Below are 16,881 nucleotides of genomic sequence, written 5' to 3' on the forward strand. Positions count from 1 at the left end.
GACCTTATGATGGAAGGAAGGTCATTGATGAAGCAGCTGAAGATGGTTGGGCCTAGGACACTGCCCTGAAGAACTCCTGCAGCAATGTCTTGGGGCTGAGATGATTGGCCTCCGACAACCACTACCATCTTTCTTTGTGCTAAGTTTGACTCCAGTCACTGGATGGTTTTCCCCCTGATTCCCATTTACTTCAATTTTACTAGGGTTCCTTGGTGCCACACTCGGTCAAATGCTGCCTTGATGTCAAGGGCAGTCACTCTCACCTCACCTCTGGAATTCAGCTCTTTTGTCCATGTTTGGACCAAGGCTGTAATGAGGTCTGGAGCCGAGTGGTCCTGGTGGAACCCGAACTGAGCATCGGTGAGCAGGTTATTGGTGAGTAAGTGCCGCTTGATAGTACTGTCGACGACACCTTCCATCACTTTGCTGACGATTGAGAGTAGACTGATGGGGCGGTAATTGGCCAGATTGGATTTGTCCTGCTTTTTGTGGACAGGACATACCTGGGCAATTTTCCACATTGTCGGGTAGATGTCAGTGTTGTAGCTGTACTGGAACAGTTTGGCTAGAGGCACGGCTAGTTCTGGAGCACAAGTCTTCAGCAGTACAGCTGGGATGTTATCGGGGCCCATAGCCTTTGTTGTATCCAGTGCACTCAGCCGTTTCTTGCTATCACGTGGAGTGAATCAAATTGGTTGAAGACTGGCTACTGTGATGGTGGGGATTTGTATTTCTGTCTCTCTTTCTCCCTCCCATTTGTGTTGTTCTCTCCCTCCCCCAGTTTGTGTTGTTCTCTCTACCTCCTCCTGTTTGTGTTGCCCTCTCTCCCTTCCTTCCCAGTTTAGTTCTCTCTCTCTCTCTCCCCAGTTTGTGTTGTTCTCTCTCCCTCCCCCGGTTTGTGATGCTCTCTCTCCCTCCCAGTATGTATTGTTCTCTTCTCCTCCAGTATGTGATGCTCTCTCTCTCTCCCAGTTTGTGTTCTCTCCTCCAGTATATGATGCTGTCTCTCTCCCTCCCCAGATTGTGTTGCTGTCTCTGGATTCACAGAGTTTCCAGGTGATTATCGTTGGCCCTGAAGCCGCCATCCTCGCAATTGGTAAGGAAGCGGTGCATTCCAAAAATCGGGATGACCAGCAGGGCCCAGACAATGTAATTGGCAACAAGCCACGGCAGCCAGGGTACTGCGCATGCTTGAACTGCACTTACAAGGACTGTTTCTTCCGAGTGGTCTGCAGCAGCACTCGGGAGACCAATCGCCCATTCCGGGATACGCCCGCCCAAAACGGGAGGGTTGGGCACCCGAATGCAGCCCGTCCTATACCATCATGGTGTACATGGCACCCATTTAGCAATCTCCAATCACATGGTCTCCTAGGAGAGGCAAAAAAATACCAAAGGTCAATTTAGGTTAAAAAAAACTCTGGAAAATTCCTCCCCCTTCCCCCCCACTTCCCCTCCCCCTTAAATAAATTCCAGGGGACTGTGGTGCACACCCACCAGCACCTACCTGCATGTATAGTGATGTCAACCACACTCAGGGACACATTCCTTCTGAATGCTTCTGGCAAATCCACACCATCCGATAGCTTATTCCAGAGGACGACGACTCTCTGCGGATAGAAGTACCTCTTAACATCTAACTTAGTTCTATGTTCATGTAACTTATACTGCGGATAGAAGTACCTCTTAACATCTAACTTAGTTCTATGTTCATGTAACTTATACTCATGTCCCCTGTTCCTCTCTAGTGCAGGAGAGAGGGAAGGGAGATACCCCAAACAAAGTGCAGAAGTATAGAGGAGAGGGAGTCAGCAAGAGATACAGATTGAACTTTGATACTGGTGAAAGTGCACGAAAAGCCAAGCGCAGTATGAGGAGCAGCCTCTTGAAGGAGAGTAGGACCCAAAGTCAAGTCCATGAAAGCCAGCTTGTATACCCCAGCCAGAGATGAACCTAGTAGAAGAAGGACACTGACATCTGGATCTGCTTATCCCAATATCAGATAATAGTGACAGTCTATTACTTGAGACCCGCAGGTACAAAAGGAGGCCTGGAACGAAGGCACTTGGCAGAGGTCACTGAACTGTGTATAACTGTGTGAACTGTGAGGGTGCATGATACTGTGTGAAGGAGAATGCCCTATAATATGTGGAAAGCTTAACCTGTTAATGTGATTACACATTACAGCACAGACACAGGCCATTCAGCCCAACAGGTCAATGCCAGTGTTAATGCTCCACACGTGCCTCCTCCCTCCCTACTTCATCTATTCCTTTCTCCCTCATGAACTTATCAAGCTTCCCCTTAAATGCATCTATGCTATTCGCCTCAACTACTCCTTGTGGTAGCAAGCTCGACATTCTAACCATTCTCTGGGTAAAGCAGTTTCTCCTGAATTCCCTATTGGATTTATTAGTGACTATCTTATATTTATGGCCCCTAGTTTTGATCTCACCACAAGCAGAAACACCTTCTCCACGTTTACCCCATCAAACCCTTTCATAATCTTGAAGATCTCTATCGGGCCTTCTCTTTTCTAAAGAAAAGAGCCCCTGCCTGTTCAGTCTTTCCTGATAGATATAACCTCTCAGTTCTGGATCATCCTCGTAAATTTTTTTGCAGTAATGTGATCCAGCCCCACCTGTGGACGTTCTATTAATAAAGTTATTGTTTAGCAACATTACCATCGCTTAGTTCTTGACCAGTAGCAATTTAAAAATATTTGCGGTCGCATGGCAGATAAATGTCCCAGTATATGTTACATAAGAATCTAATTACATTGACAACAGATTAAGACAACAGATTAGCCTCAACAGTAACAATGCCATGAGATAATGAAGTGGGTTCTTAATACACTTTTTTGGATTTAAGGGACAGCAACAACAACTTGCATTTATACACCGCGTTTAATGTGGAAATAAATGTCAAAGGCACTTCACAGAGGCCTAAGGAAAAAATGAACACTGTGCCAAAGAAGGAGATATTAGGAGGGTTGGTCAAAGAAGTGGGTTTTGAGGAGGTTCTTAAAGGAGGAGATTGAGGTGGAGAGGTGGAGCAGTTTAGGTAGGGACTTCCAGGGCATAGATCTTGGAGAGCTGGAGGCATGGATACCAATGGTTGGGTGATGGGAGGGTGGATGCACAAAATGCCAGAGTAAGAGGAATGGAGAGTTGGGTGGGGGTGGGGCGGTTGTAGGGCTGGAGGAGGTTACTGAGATAGGGAGGGGCGAGGCCATGATCGGTGTTTGAACTCAAGATGAGAATTTTAAATTTGAAGTGTCGGGGGATCTGGAGCCAATGTACATCAGTGAGCACAGGGGTTATGCCTGAGTGGGACTTGGTGCAGGATAGCATATGGGCAGCAGAATTTTGAATGAGCTGAAGTTTATGAAGGCTGGCCAGCAGAGCATTGGAATAGTCGAGTCTGGACATTACAAAGGTACACTGTTACTGTTAGGTCTCAACAACAACAACTTGCATTTACATAGCATCTTTAACAAAGTAAAATGTCTCCAGGTGCTTCACAGGAGTGTTAGCAATCATCATTTGACACTGATCCACATAAGGAGATATTATGACAGCTGACCAAAAGCTTGGTCAAAGAGGTAGGTTTTAAGGAGCATCTTAAAGGAGGAGAGAGCGGTAGAGAGGCGGAGAGGTTTAGGGAGGGAATTCTAGAGCTTAGGGCCTAGGCAGCTGAAGGCACGACTGTCAATGGTGGAGCGATGAAAATCGAGGCTGCACAGAGGCAAGAGTTGGAGGAGCACAGAAATCTCGGAGGGTTGTAGGGCTGGAGGAGGTTACAGAGGTAGGGAGGGGCGAGACAATGGAGAGATTTGAAAACAAGGGTTAGAATTTTAAAATCAAGACGTTGCCGGACCGGGAGTCAATGTAGGTCAGCGAGCATAGGGTTAATGGGTGAACGGGACTTAGTGCGAGTTAGGAAAGAGGCAGCAAAGTTTTGGATGAGCTCAAGTTTATGGACGGGGCAAGGTGGGAGGCCGGTCAGCAGGGCATTGGAATAGTTGAGTCTCGAGCAACAATGGATGAGGGTTTCAACAGCAGATGAGCTGAGGCAGGGGCGGAGATTGGCGATGTTATGGACGTGGAATTAGGCAGACTTGGTGATGGAGAGGATATGAGGTCAGAAGTTTATCTCAGGGTCAAATAGGACACCAACGTTGCGAACGGTCTAATTCAGCCTCAGACAGTGGCCAGGAAGAGGGATGGAGTGGGTGGTCAGGGAACGGTGTTTGTGGCAGGGACTGAAAAATAATTCTTTCTGTGCTAATTCTATCCTAGCTCTTGCATATTTACATCATGTGTTTTTTGTTTCACTCAAAGTGTATTATCAATATATAAATATATGAATGGGAGAGGGAATTGCCACTTTGAATAATGAACAGCATTGAGTGGAGTAATCATAGTTGCAGAAACCTATCTTTGTGTTTTTTTGGCTTCATTTTGAAAATGTTTTCCTTTTCTTTATTTTCTTTGTGTGACTAAGCACTCCCCAGTCCCAATGCCACAGAGGCAACCTGTTTCCAGACCTGAGCTGATGCCATCTTCAACCAGCTGCTGCACACTGTGCAAAAGCAGCCTGGGTACTACTAACTGGTTCTATGATTATCCTTTTCCCCCATATTTCTTTTTGGAAACTCGGATCTTTCCCCTCAACACTGACTCAGGCCCAACTCAACAAATGCATATTTCCTGAGGAACCCACCATCAGGCTGGATGTATTTGCAGTAATATCGGAGAGGTATCTTCACAATGAACTGTTTTTGATAGGGGAGGTGGGGGAAATAGACATTAGAACCATGTGCCATTTTTATCACAATGAGATCAGACATGAATGACACCGTGGTGACTTTTGTCATCTCTTTATATGCGTGTTCATCTTGTTGCATTTTTGTAAATAAAAAGGTATGACAAGCACATTGTTATCAGAAGAGTGTTTCTTTGATCAGCTCTCCAGACCGGAGATGGGACTGCTGAAGACTGACATCTCTTTAAGCAGGCTGCTGCCCAAGCCTGTTTGGCCCTCCAACTCTTTATTCAATGCACACAATGTCTTGATAAATTCAATTTTTCCTGAAGACGTTATTCTCCGGTTTTGATCAGAAGGTTTATACTGCTTTTTAAGAGACGCATCATGAAGGAGTATTTACTGTTAGCAGTAAGCCAATAATAAACAATCAATTAAAAGGTTGCATAAGTTCAAAGCAGTGCTAACCTGGGCCAGTATCAATCCCAGTCCCCTGGCCTCAGCTGCCACTGAACCAGTTGTGTTCTGTTCTCACTGCAGAAGAAATGCCAACAGAATTGGGATTCATTCAAAGCAGTTCATCCACCATCCCTAGTTATACAAAAATGAGAAAAAGCCAGTTGGACTTTATTCTTCTAAACTCTAACTCTTCCACCCTACCTTCAAACTGTATTTTGAAAGTCCCCAGTGTCTCTGTCTGTGCTACCCAGTAGATTATTCCAAACACCCTTTGAGTAAAGCAACTCATCCTAATATTGGTTCTAAATTTACTTTTGAATTTATGTCCCCTGATCCTGCTGGCCTGATTTACTTTAAAGTTATATTCTGAGTTTACCTTATCTATCTATTCCATTTAATATTTTATATACCTTGATGAGAGACTCTTCAAACTTATCCTTTCTAAAAAAAGACAACTTTTCTAATATTTAGTCAAAGTTCATCAAGTTTACAATTGCAATCAATGTTGCTGTTTTTCCACACAATCTCTCCAATGTTTGAACATTCTATCGGTAGCTTTCTGACCAGAATAAAGTAGAGCACTCCAACAGTTGTCAGGCAAATGCAGTATAAGGCCTTATTGTAATCTTTGTGAATTTGTACTCTACTTTGGAGGTGTATATTTTTAATTGGTTCACAACATTGTGTAGACACTGAAATTGCCAAATCTGCTGTTACTGTTAGTTTCCCTTCTGATTTTCCCTGTGCGAATGCTATCTCAGCCATTCCAGACTTGCAACTCTAAGTGCAATACTTTTGCATTGTAAATATTTCATTTCATTTGCCTTTTGTCTGCCCAAATACATAACTAATTTAAGGCATTCGTTACATCTTTAACAATATCCTTTGTCTCCATGGCTCTCCATTTTTAATGTCATCTGCAAATTTGGCAAGCATCCAATTTGAGATCCTCATCATAAACACAAGTACAATTTTGAGTAAGTGGGTTATCTATTTAACCAGGAAAATTTCCTCTAATCTGAAGTTTAAAAAAATATGTATTTTCTCACATGAATTGATGCATTTCACATTTCTAACACCACATTCCAACACTGCTGTGTCTTGTATTGGAATGCAATAATTCTCATTTTGTCAAATATTTTCAATATTTGACATTGAAGTCAAACTTGCACAATCTCTGTCAATTAGATTTAAGGATTATTTTTTGACCTTTGCTTCGCTGTTTTCTGTTCTCATTTGGCAGGTTCATGTAAATTTGCTTTAACATAAGCAACATGGTTTGTGAATCAAAGTAGTATGGGGAAAAAAGCCAGTGACTTAATGCCAGATTCCTGTTTGACAGAAGTATTGCTGGTGCCGAACATCTTAGGTAATTTGTTTCTGTTGACTTTCTGTATAAGTGAACTTGACTATATATCAAGTCAATTTTGAATTTTTTTTCCAAACAGAGTAACCCAGATCAAGTACAATAAAAAAAACCTTCTAAATTTAGTAAGGCAATGGTAATCACTTTCAATACCATCTCCCTCCCCGTGACCTCTCCCACCAAGAAGGACATGAGCAGCAACATCATGGAACATCATCACCTCCAAGTTCCCCTCTAAATCACACACCATCACCTGACTTGGAGCTATACCACTGTTCCTTCATTGTCACTGAGTCAAGATCCTGCCAGTCCCTATTTAACACCAACATGGGAGCACCATCACCACAAGGACTGCAGCAGTTCAAAGAGAAGGCAACAAATTTGGACTTGCCGGTGTCACTCACACCCTGGGAACAAATAATAAAAATAGCATGCATTTTTTTTCCCTTCCTTTCACACAATCTATAGGACAATAAACTACCAGTAAATGTCACTGCTAAATAACACTATATGGAAAATTAACTATTAGCAAGGGGAGATATGTTTTGTTAATAATAATTTTAAGAATTCATGCCTTACACCCTAGTCATTTCCATTAGCTAATTGGCTTGCTGCATGTGTGAGAATTTTGCTGCCTGTGTGAATGTCAGTCACGGAGATGAACACTAATCCCTCTAATCCGTAAAGCTTCATCTGTTCAGATAAGTACAGATCTGATGCCAGTCTCTGCAGTGTTTGAGAGAGTCAGAAGAAGTTTATATAGTTTTTTGCTTCTTCTAGCCTGTGCGGGTTGAAATGGGAAACACCAAAAGTAGTGCCCTCTCCAAAGAAATCTTGGAAGAGCTGAAACTCAACACCAAGTACACGGAAGAAGAGCTCTGCATATGGTACCAGACATTCTTGAAGGAATGCCCAAGTGGTCAGCTCACCATGGCACATTTTGAGACAATCTACACTAACTTCTTCCCAGATGCTGACCCCAAAGCTTATGCCCAACATGTCTTCAGGAGTTTTGACACCAACAGTGATGGGACCTTGGATTTTAAGGAATACATCATTGCTCTTCACCTCACCTCCTCAGGACAAACTTCGCAGAAACTTGAGTGGGCTTTCTCTCTTTATGATGTGGATGGCAACGGCACCATCAATAAGCAAGAAATACTGGATATCGTCAAGGTACAGTTGATTTTTAAATCATAAATTCCACAATGTCAGTTTTACAAGTTGGCAAAAAATGTTACTCAATTTTAATTTTGAAGTTATTTTCTTCTCTCTACTTCCCTCCAAGTGCTCATCATTCCTTTGTCGAGCATCTTTTGCAGGCAACTGTCCCAGTTAAAGTCTGCTCTGTGGCTATAAGATGCAGCCATGATGTGGAGATGCCGGTGATGGACTGGGGTTGACAATTGTAAACAATTTCACAACACCAAGTTATAGTCCAACAAATTTATTTTAAATTCCACAAGCTTTCGGAGGCTTCCTCCTTCCTCAGGTGAACGGTGTGGAAAAGAAATTTTCGAATCCTTCGCATTTGAAAATCACAGAACAATGCCTGGTGATTACTGCCCGTTGCCAAGGCAATCACAGTGAGCAGACAGAGAGGTGTCACCTAAAAGGCCACAGAATATACTAGTTCTTACTAGAAACGGGATATGATGCTCGACTCATCGATCGACAGTTCCGACGGGCCACAGCGAAAAATCGCATAGACCTCCTCAGAAGACTAACACGGGACGCAACCAACAGAGTACCCTTCATCGTCCAGTACTTCCCCGGAGCGGAGAAACTACGCCATGTTCTCCGCAGCCTTCAACATGTCATCAATGATGACGAACACCTCGCTATGGCCATCCCCACACCTCCACTACTCGCCTTTAAACAGTCACCCAACCTCAAACAAACCATCGTTCGCAGCAAATTACCCAGCTTTCAGGAGAACAGCGTCCACGACACCACACAACCCTGCCACGGTAACCTCTGCAAGACATGCCAGATCATCGACACAGATACCACCATCACACGAGAGGACACCACCCACCAGGTGCACGGTTCATACTCCTGTGACTTGGCCAACGTTGTCTACCTCATACGTTGCAGGAAAGGATGCCCCAGAGCATGGTACATTGGCGAGACCATGCAGACGCTGCGACAACGGATGAACGGACACCGCGCAACAATCGCCAAACAGGAGGGTTCTCTCCCTGTCGGGGAACATTTCAGCAGTCATGGACATTCAGCCACCGACCTTCGGGTAAGCATACTCCAAGGCGGTCTTCGAGACACACGACAACGCAAAATCGTCGAGCAGAAATTGATAGCCAAGTTCCGCACCCATGAGGACGGCCTCAACCGGGATCTTGGGTTCATGTCACACTACACGTAACCCCACCAGCGAACAAATGTTATCTGTTTTTAATATAACGGGTCATTGACTGTCTTCCTTCTCTCTCTCTTTTTTTTGGGGGGGTTTGTATATTCGGTGGCCTTTTAGGTGACACCTCTCTGTCTGCTCACTGTGATTGCCTTGGCAACGGGCAGTAATCACCAGGCATTGTTCTGTGATTTTCAAATGCGAAGGATTCGAAAATTTCATTTCCACACCGTTCACCTGAGGAAGGAGGAAGCCTCCGAAAGCTTGTGGAATTTAAAATAAATTTGTTGGACTATAACTTGGTGTTGTGAAATTGTTTACAATAAGATGCAGGAGAGAGGCCTGAGGTGATGCATGTGCTAATTCTATTTGTTTTTTCCGCTCAGTGGAGAAAAACTTCAGCTCCTCCAAGACAACCTGGGGCCTCCCAATATAAATAACAGCATCATGCATTCTACTGTTATGTAGCTTAATTTAAGTTTTGAAGTAACTTCAAATCGTGTATTAATTATAAAAAGATCTTGAAAGAGCTTTTGTTTATATAGCACCTTAACACATCCCGAAGGCATCCTGGAGTTACTATTATGCAGGTACACCCAGCAGCCAGTTTGAATTTAGCAAGATCCCACAAACAACAAATGAATGAATGACCAGATAATTTGTTTCTTCGTGGTGTTGATTGGGGGCAAGACGTTGGCCCAGATAGTAGGAGAATTTCCTGATCTTATTTGAATCGTGCCATGGGATCTGATTTTGTAGCACAATCAAACTTAGAAGATAAAATACATCAATAATTCTATCTAAACATATGGGGCTCAATTTTAAAACCGAAGTCCAGGTGCATTGGGAGCGCGGAGGCAAAGAAAATCAGGATGTTCTGGAGCGGACAGGAATCCCGGCTCCAACAAGCTGAAGAACACACATGACCCAGAGTCATCTGAACCCGGAAGAGCCACCGGCAATTAAAGCCGACGGGAATGTATTTAAAACACTAAATCAAGTACTTAAAGTATCTGAAATGTACATAAATCCAATTAACTACGAAGGCAAGCGATTTCAATGCTGCCTCAGCGTGTTTCCCGTGCTGTGTGAAACACGTCATGGTGAGGGAGACGTGTTTCAGCCGGCAGTCAGTTGGACATTTAAATGCCTGTTTGACAGATGGGGATAAAAGGTGAGTTATTGCAGCAGGGCACTCAGTTCTCTCAGACAAACTTTTGGCTGGGAGATTTTTGTGTTTGGACTGAAAATTCTTGGTTTCCACTCAGAATCGTTCTATTTACCCATATTTACCAACTTTTCAGACCCCCTCAAACTGACACCATCAGGATGTGGGGGGGCGATGGCTGCATTCACCAGTACATCCGAGGACGAGGAACGTCACCATCCTCGCCAGGCACGGCGAGCACTTCCGCCACTTGTAGCTCCACAACACAGTGCTGCACCACAGGAACCTGCACAAGAGCACAGAGGGGAACAACAGAGGGAGCGATGTTGCGGGAGGCACTGCCCTCATCAGAGGGACTACAGACTGGACCTCTCCGAGGAGCAGTGCATACGGAGGTTGAGAGTGAGTCGCCAGGTGGTCGCAGACAGCTGCAGCCTCCTTTCATGCCGAGCTGCTCTCAGCCGGGCCTGGCGACATCTCATTACCCGTCACTGTTAAAGTCACCACTGCCCTCAACTTCTTTGCCTCCAGATCATTCCAGGGTGTCACCAGTGATGTCGCTGGAGTCTCTCAGTCGTCTGCACACAAGTGCATAAGGCAGGTTACTGATGGCTTGTTTCACATGGCCTCGCAGTATGTCAACTTTCCCATGGACGACCTCAGCCAGACAGAGAGGGCAGTGGGATTCCACTCTGTGGCTGGCTTCCCACGGGTACAGGGTGCAATCGATTGCACCCATATAGCAATACAAGCACCTCCACACGAGCCAGGACTGTTCATCAACAGAAAGAAGTATCACTCCATCAACACTCAGCTCATTTGTGACCACCACAAAAGATTCCTTCACATGTGCGCCAGATTCCCTGGCAGCTGCCACAATTCCTTCATTCTGAGGGAATCCAAAATCCCGGGCCTCTTCTTGCACCGAACACCCTTAAGGGTTGGCTCCTCGGGGACAAGGGATACCCCCTGAACACATGGCTCATGACACCTCTGAGGAATCCATCACCGAGCAACGGCATCAATGCAACGACAGCTGCCAGATCGCTACCAGATCTATAATTGAACATGCGATAGGGTTGCTGAAGATGCGATTTTGATGCCTCGATCATTCTGGGGGAGTGCTTCAATATGTACCAAAGAGAGTAGGTTGCATTATAGTAGTGTGTGGTGTTCTGCACAGAGAGGGCTACCGGTTGAGGAGGCCCCATCCCCTCATCCACCATCCACATCTGCCATCCACATTAAGGAGGAGCAGGAGCAGGAGCAGGAGGAGGAGCAGGAGGAGGACAACAAACCCATGGTCAGAGCAGTGGTTCATCTGGCTGCTCGTGAAGCCAGGGAGTCACATATATGTGAACGGTTCTCATAAGACCAGAAAGTGAGAAGAGTCCAGTCCTCACACCACCTGGAAAGACCAGCGCCAACACCACCCCCCTCCCCCCTCCCTGCACAAAACAGTCCGGCAACTACACATACACCCACTGTAAAGAGACCCCCTGGGTGGCATCAAGTCTTGCCGTTCATGGTGAAGCTCATGAAATCGTGCTATTACAAAAGCCAGTCAAGAATGGGCAAGATGTGGCAGTAGTGGTGAGAATGATAACATTTAATGTGACTTTAACAAAAACCAAATATAAATTAAAAACATGACAGTCTGTCAGACACCCTTGTACATACCCTTCGTGATCACAAATCCTTAGCCTTTCTCTTCCTACCGCTCCTACGTGGTGAATCCCCTGTGGCTGCAGCAGAGGTAGTGGCAGGTTGCTCATGTTCATGCCCTGACTGCTTAGATGCTTTCGGCCTATGCCCTTTGGGTTTTGGAGCTCGTGAGGGCCCCTCCAAAGACTGCTCCACCCGCACCTATGCAGGGGCTGACTCGGCCACCTGGAGAGGAGGCAGCATTACGGGTACTGGTTGAGAGGGGGGCAACGGGTGAGACACGGGAGCGCTTTGAGTGGCGTCCCCACTTCCATGTCCCTTTTCACCATCACCCCTTTCCTGGGCCAGACCCACATCACTTCTACCACCCTGCTGGCCAACAGTTTGGAGGACATTTGTGATGCCTTGGAAGGTTACTTCTAAAGTATCTGTCAGCCTGTTTAAGGCGGCAGAATGTTGTTCACCCTGAGTCCAAATGGCCGTTGTCAGGACCTGAATGGGCTTAATTGTGAGCCGTGCTTGAAGCTTAACAGAGCCTAGCCTTCTCTCCATCGCAGGCGTTCCCACAGTTACCTGCGACACTATCTCAGACATTTCAGCAGTTAGTGCAACACTATCTCAGACAGTTGCTTACATCCCTGTGACACTATCTGAGATTCCCTCCCGTACCTGTGCCACCATTCCACTCATGCAGAAGTTGGACTCCTCCATCCTCTGGGCTATTGTGGAGAGTGCGCGTGGCACCTGTTCCAGTATCTCGCAAATGTGCTGCTGTCCCTCGATCATTCTCCTTTTCAAGGATGGCACCTGGGGTTCAGCATCTGCGTCCAGCTGAGCAGAGCCTGGAGAGGAGTGCGCCCACCCATGCGGACTCTCCACAGCTGCCCCTGCCACCAGTGTCTGCTCGTGCTCACTTGTGTGTGGTGACTCACCAGGTGACAACCCAACTAACTGACTACTACGATCCACCGGGGTGTAAGGATCTGCGCTGGTGGGTGGCTCACTAAGATGTGACGGTGCCCCCTCAGAGGCCGGGACCTCCTCTGAGCAATCACCCTCTCCCACCACTGTGGTCATTGAAGGGCCTGTAAGAGAACAGAAGGCAATATTAGGCATCATCACAGATGTGTCATGTTACAATGCGCATACTGAGATGTTCAACAGGTCAATCATTAACATCAATTCATTTTGTGTGTGATGAATGTGAGGCGTTTGTGGGGTGCCAGTCTCGGCGTCCCCGACGGACAGGCACTCGAGGGTGTGGCTGATCTCCAATGCCTCCTTCTCAGTGTTTGTGAGGACCACCACTTGTTGTGGCCCCCCTCCAGTCCTTGCCCTCTCACGTGCATTTTGCGCTTGGAAGGGAAGAAAAGTACAGTCGTGTGAGTGAGTGATGGTGAAGTGGTCAGCCAATGAATGCATCGCTTTGGGTGAGGCTGACTGTGAAAGAGATGCATCAGAGGGTGAGTATCAGACAGAGACATCACATTGGATTAGGATTGGGGTGAGTGGTGGGGTCACAAATGGGGAGGTGAGGAAGTGCTCAGGAATTGCAGGTAGGTTGAGAATGAGCCTTAAGTGGGTGTGAGGAGTGATGTGATGGAGTAGTCTTGGCAGTGCAGAATGAGTTGGGGTGGGGAGTGGGGGGCGGTGATCTGGACCACGGAATCAGTAAGTGTACTCACTTCTGCTGACCTAATTAGGTCATTGAAACGCTTCCTGCACTGAACCCAGGTGCAGGATATGTTGCTGCTGTTGGTGACCTCCTCTGCCACCTCGAGCCAGGCCTTCTTGGTGGCAGAGGCAGGGCGCTTCCTCCTGTTGGTCGGGTCAAATACTTTCCTCCTCCTCCTCCTCCTCCTCCTCACCCCGGCCAGTAGCACCTGAAGTGAGGCATCGCTGAATCTTGGAGCAGCCTTGCCCCTGTGCTGCTCCAATGTGTCTTTTTGGCCTTTGCTCCAGCAAAGTCCATTGGCCCAATGGCCCTTTAAATACAAACGCTCCAGCTGACAGCCTGTGATGCGAGTGCTCAGTCCGCCCACTGTGCGGCTTTCAGACGGCAAATGTAGGAGCCACATTAAGGGCCACCAATTGAGTCGCGATCGCGTGGGGAAAGGTAAGTTTTTATTATCCGGGTTCGCCGCGCACCCGTTAACTCCCCCCACCCTTGCCACCCCGCTGTCCTTTTAAATTCGAGCCCATGGTACCCATGATAAGTAAAATAATTTAATAATCTTTGAATGTGGATCAATATGTATATTTATATTGCAATAGGAGAGGAATTATTAAATTGAAGGCGACTGGCTAAACGCACAGTAGAAGTCCTAAATAAATAAAGCAGAAATATGGAAGAGTTCTTAGCGGCTTGTCCACTGTCGCTGTTCCAGTCGCATTTCAAAATTATATTAATGATTATGATGACTTCAATGTGTTTTATGTTGGAACAGGAAATTTTAATCTGATTAAAGCACAATATAAATCAGTTCTCTGTCCTCTATTGCATGTTTCGATGGAATATTTAATACCAATAATACAGGGGGTGGCAGCTGGGCTGCTACAATTGCCCTGTTTCCTACATTACAACAGTGACTACACTTCAAAAGTACTTCATTAGCTGTAAAGCGTTTTGGAACAATCCTGATGTCATGAAAGACGCAATATAAATGCAAGTTCTTTCTTTTCTTGCCCTGGGATTGGTAGCAGAGGGAAAAAGAAACAGGGACAGTTCTAGGTCCTGATCATTATCCAGTGATTCCCACTGGAACATGTAAACATAGGTTGAGAATTAGGTTGAGCCCCCACTGCGATGGCCTTTGTGGTTGAATAGCCCACTTCAGCACAGCAGAGTCCTGGCTTGTAAATGAAAAATGGCCTTGATCAGGAGTTACTGGAGGTCTGTTGGAACTTACAAAGGCCTTTAGGTGAGAACGGAAGAGAAAAGGATGATGATTTGAAAAAGAAAATAGAGTTATTGTTCTCAGTTTATTGATTGTTCTTTATCTTGCTTAAAAGTAAATACAGTTTGATTTAATTTCTTAGCTGTGTCATTTAAAGAAGTAAATATTGTATGTGCACATCTGTGAAAAGGTAGATACAGATGGTTGTGTCCTGTGTAGGATTATTGCAATCGTCTGTCAGATTAATTGCTGCTTTGGTGAAATTAGCTCTTCATTCTCCCGCAGGCAATATTTAAAATGATTACTGAGGAAGAACAGAAGGTCCTGCCAGAGGACGAGAACACACCAGAAAAGAGAACTAACAAAATCTGGGATTATTTTGGCAAGAAAGAAAATGGTAAATTAACCCAAATAGCACTGAAAAAAAACAGCCCAATGCACAGCTCCCTAGTGTCCTTTCTGAATTCAACTTCTTTCAACTGATATCAGAAGGTGATCAGGTTATAATTTTGTGATATTTTGGAATCTGTAAAGTTAGACATCCACTATTTCTTAATAACGATACAATCCATGGTCTGAGCAGACTGTTCCCTGGAATAGAAGGGAGTAATAGCAATGGAAAACTGTAACTGACAGTCAGAATGGATCAGTAAGCTTTACGTGGTTTCCCCACATGCCCCCTTAATATCCAGTCTGTGTCTATTACTGGCAGAGTGTAAGCAATTGGTATTTAAGAGTGCACATCTGCACCAAGGAAGCATCAGATATTTGTACGGGAGAAATACATTGAACAAGAACAAGGAACAATATTTTGCCTGTTATCATTCATGATCAATAATCCTTAAATATCTGTTGCTGTTTAGTACAGTGAATGCTGCATTATTGCACAAACATTAATGGAACTGACTGAGTCAACTCCTACAGCTTTAAATCACCCACTGCCGATCAGTAAACAGATCACTGCTAGGACAATGTTATAAAAAAACTAGGGATAAAAGAAAAATTGGCATGTTCAGAAATCTAGAATGAAAATAGAAAATGCCGGAAATGCACAGCAGGTCTGTCAGCATCTGAAGGAGAAAGAAAAGTTAATATTTAGCTTTAACTGTTCAGTAAAACTGAGGCTCCTATCCAAAAGGTTAAACTATCTTACCCTTTCTGATGTTATGTGAACTGCTGTACATTTCCAGCATGTTCTTGTTACCTAGCTAATGGATGCAATTTCTGGTGAAACCTATGTTTACATAAAAATGATCCATTTATTTCAAAAAGCAGCACTGTTTCATTCAAACACTCCTATTTTTCAATTTACAATTGCAAACCAACCAAAATTAAAAATGGTGGCTGCCAAAATTTTTCAAAATCTATTGATGCTAACGTTTATTGTAAACGCACATATTTTTAATTAAATGTCCTTTTTCACAGATAAATTATCGGAAGGCGAGTTTATTCAAGGCACATTGGGAAACAAGAATATTCTCCGACTGATACAGTTTGAACCTCAGAAAATCAAAGAAAAGCTAAAGGCGAAAAATCTTTAATATTTCACTGAGAAAGCAATTTTTCCAAAGACTGTTCCACATTATATAGTGTAAGAACTGTACATTTAATTCAAAATATTTCACTGTACACTTTCATTTTAATATACACACATATTTTACAAAGCTTATTATATACACAGCGAATGTGACTGAGATCTTTCCTAATCTGAAGTGACAGTTAAAGCCTCTTAATGGTCAAGGTCATTTATTGGAATCCCTATAATAACTTTTATGGAAGCTTGGGTCTTAAATAAATTACATTTAATTATGTAATAGACACATGTCGTATTGTATTTAACTAACATGGACATACGTGGATTTTCTTTGTCAATTTTCCAGCTGTAGAATTTGGAGAGATCTTAACCTAACGTTATAAGTGGATGGCTGTGCGCTTGGAATTGTGTGAGGTGATGTTTTAAGGGCCATGAAGTTGAATATGGAGCACAAGGAATTGTTCTAGCATAAGAAGCTCTGACCACAATCTTTCAATCTTCCTTGGATATGGGAGCGGTGCCAGAGGACTGGAGGATTGCAAATGTTAGACCCCCTATTCAAAAAGAAAAAGAGGGATAAACCTGGTAACTACAGGCCAGTTAGTTTAATGTCAGTGGTGGGAAAACTACGAGAGACCATTGTCAAGGACAAAA

At 44.6% G+C, this 16,881-nt stretch overlaps 1 protein-coding gene across 1 annotated transcript; it reads left to right on the forward strand.

The window, feature by feature from the left end:
* The first annotated feature begins 7,387 nt into the window (after positions 1–7,387).
* Positions 7,388–16,476, forward strand: LOC137341410 (recoverin-like). Its single transcript, XM_068004522.1, has 3 exons — positions 7,388–7,768; positions 14,979–15,090; positions 16,119–16,476. The coding sequence occupies exons 1-3, from the start codon at positions 7,388–7,390 to the stop codon at positions 16,232–16,234; spliced, it is 609 nt and encodes a 202-aa protein (XP_067860623.1). The 3' UTR covers positions 16,235–16,476.
* The last annotated feature ends 405 nt before the right edge of the window (positions 16,477–16,881 follow it).

Source organism: Heptranchias perlo, chromosome 23 (genome assembly GCF_035084215.1).
Source record: "Heptranchias perlo isolate sHepPer1 chromosome 23, sHepPer1.hap1, whole genome shotgun sequence".
Taxonomy (NCBI): domain Eukaryota; kingdom Metazoa; phylum Chordata; class Chondrichthyes; order Hexanchiformes; family Hexanchidae; genus Heptranchias; species Heptranchias perlo.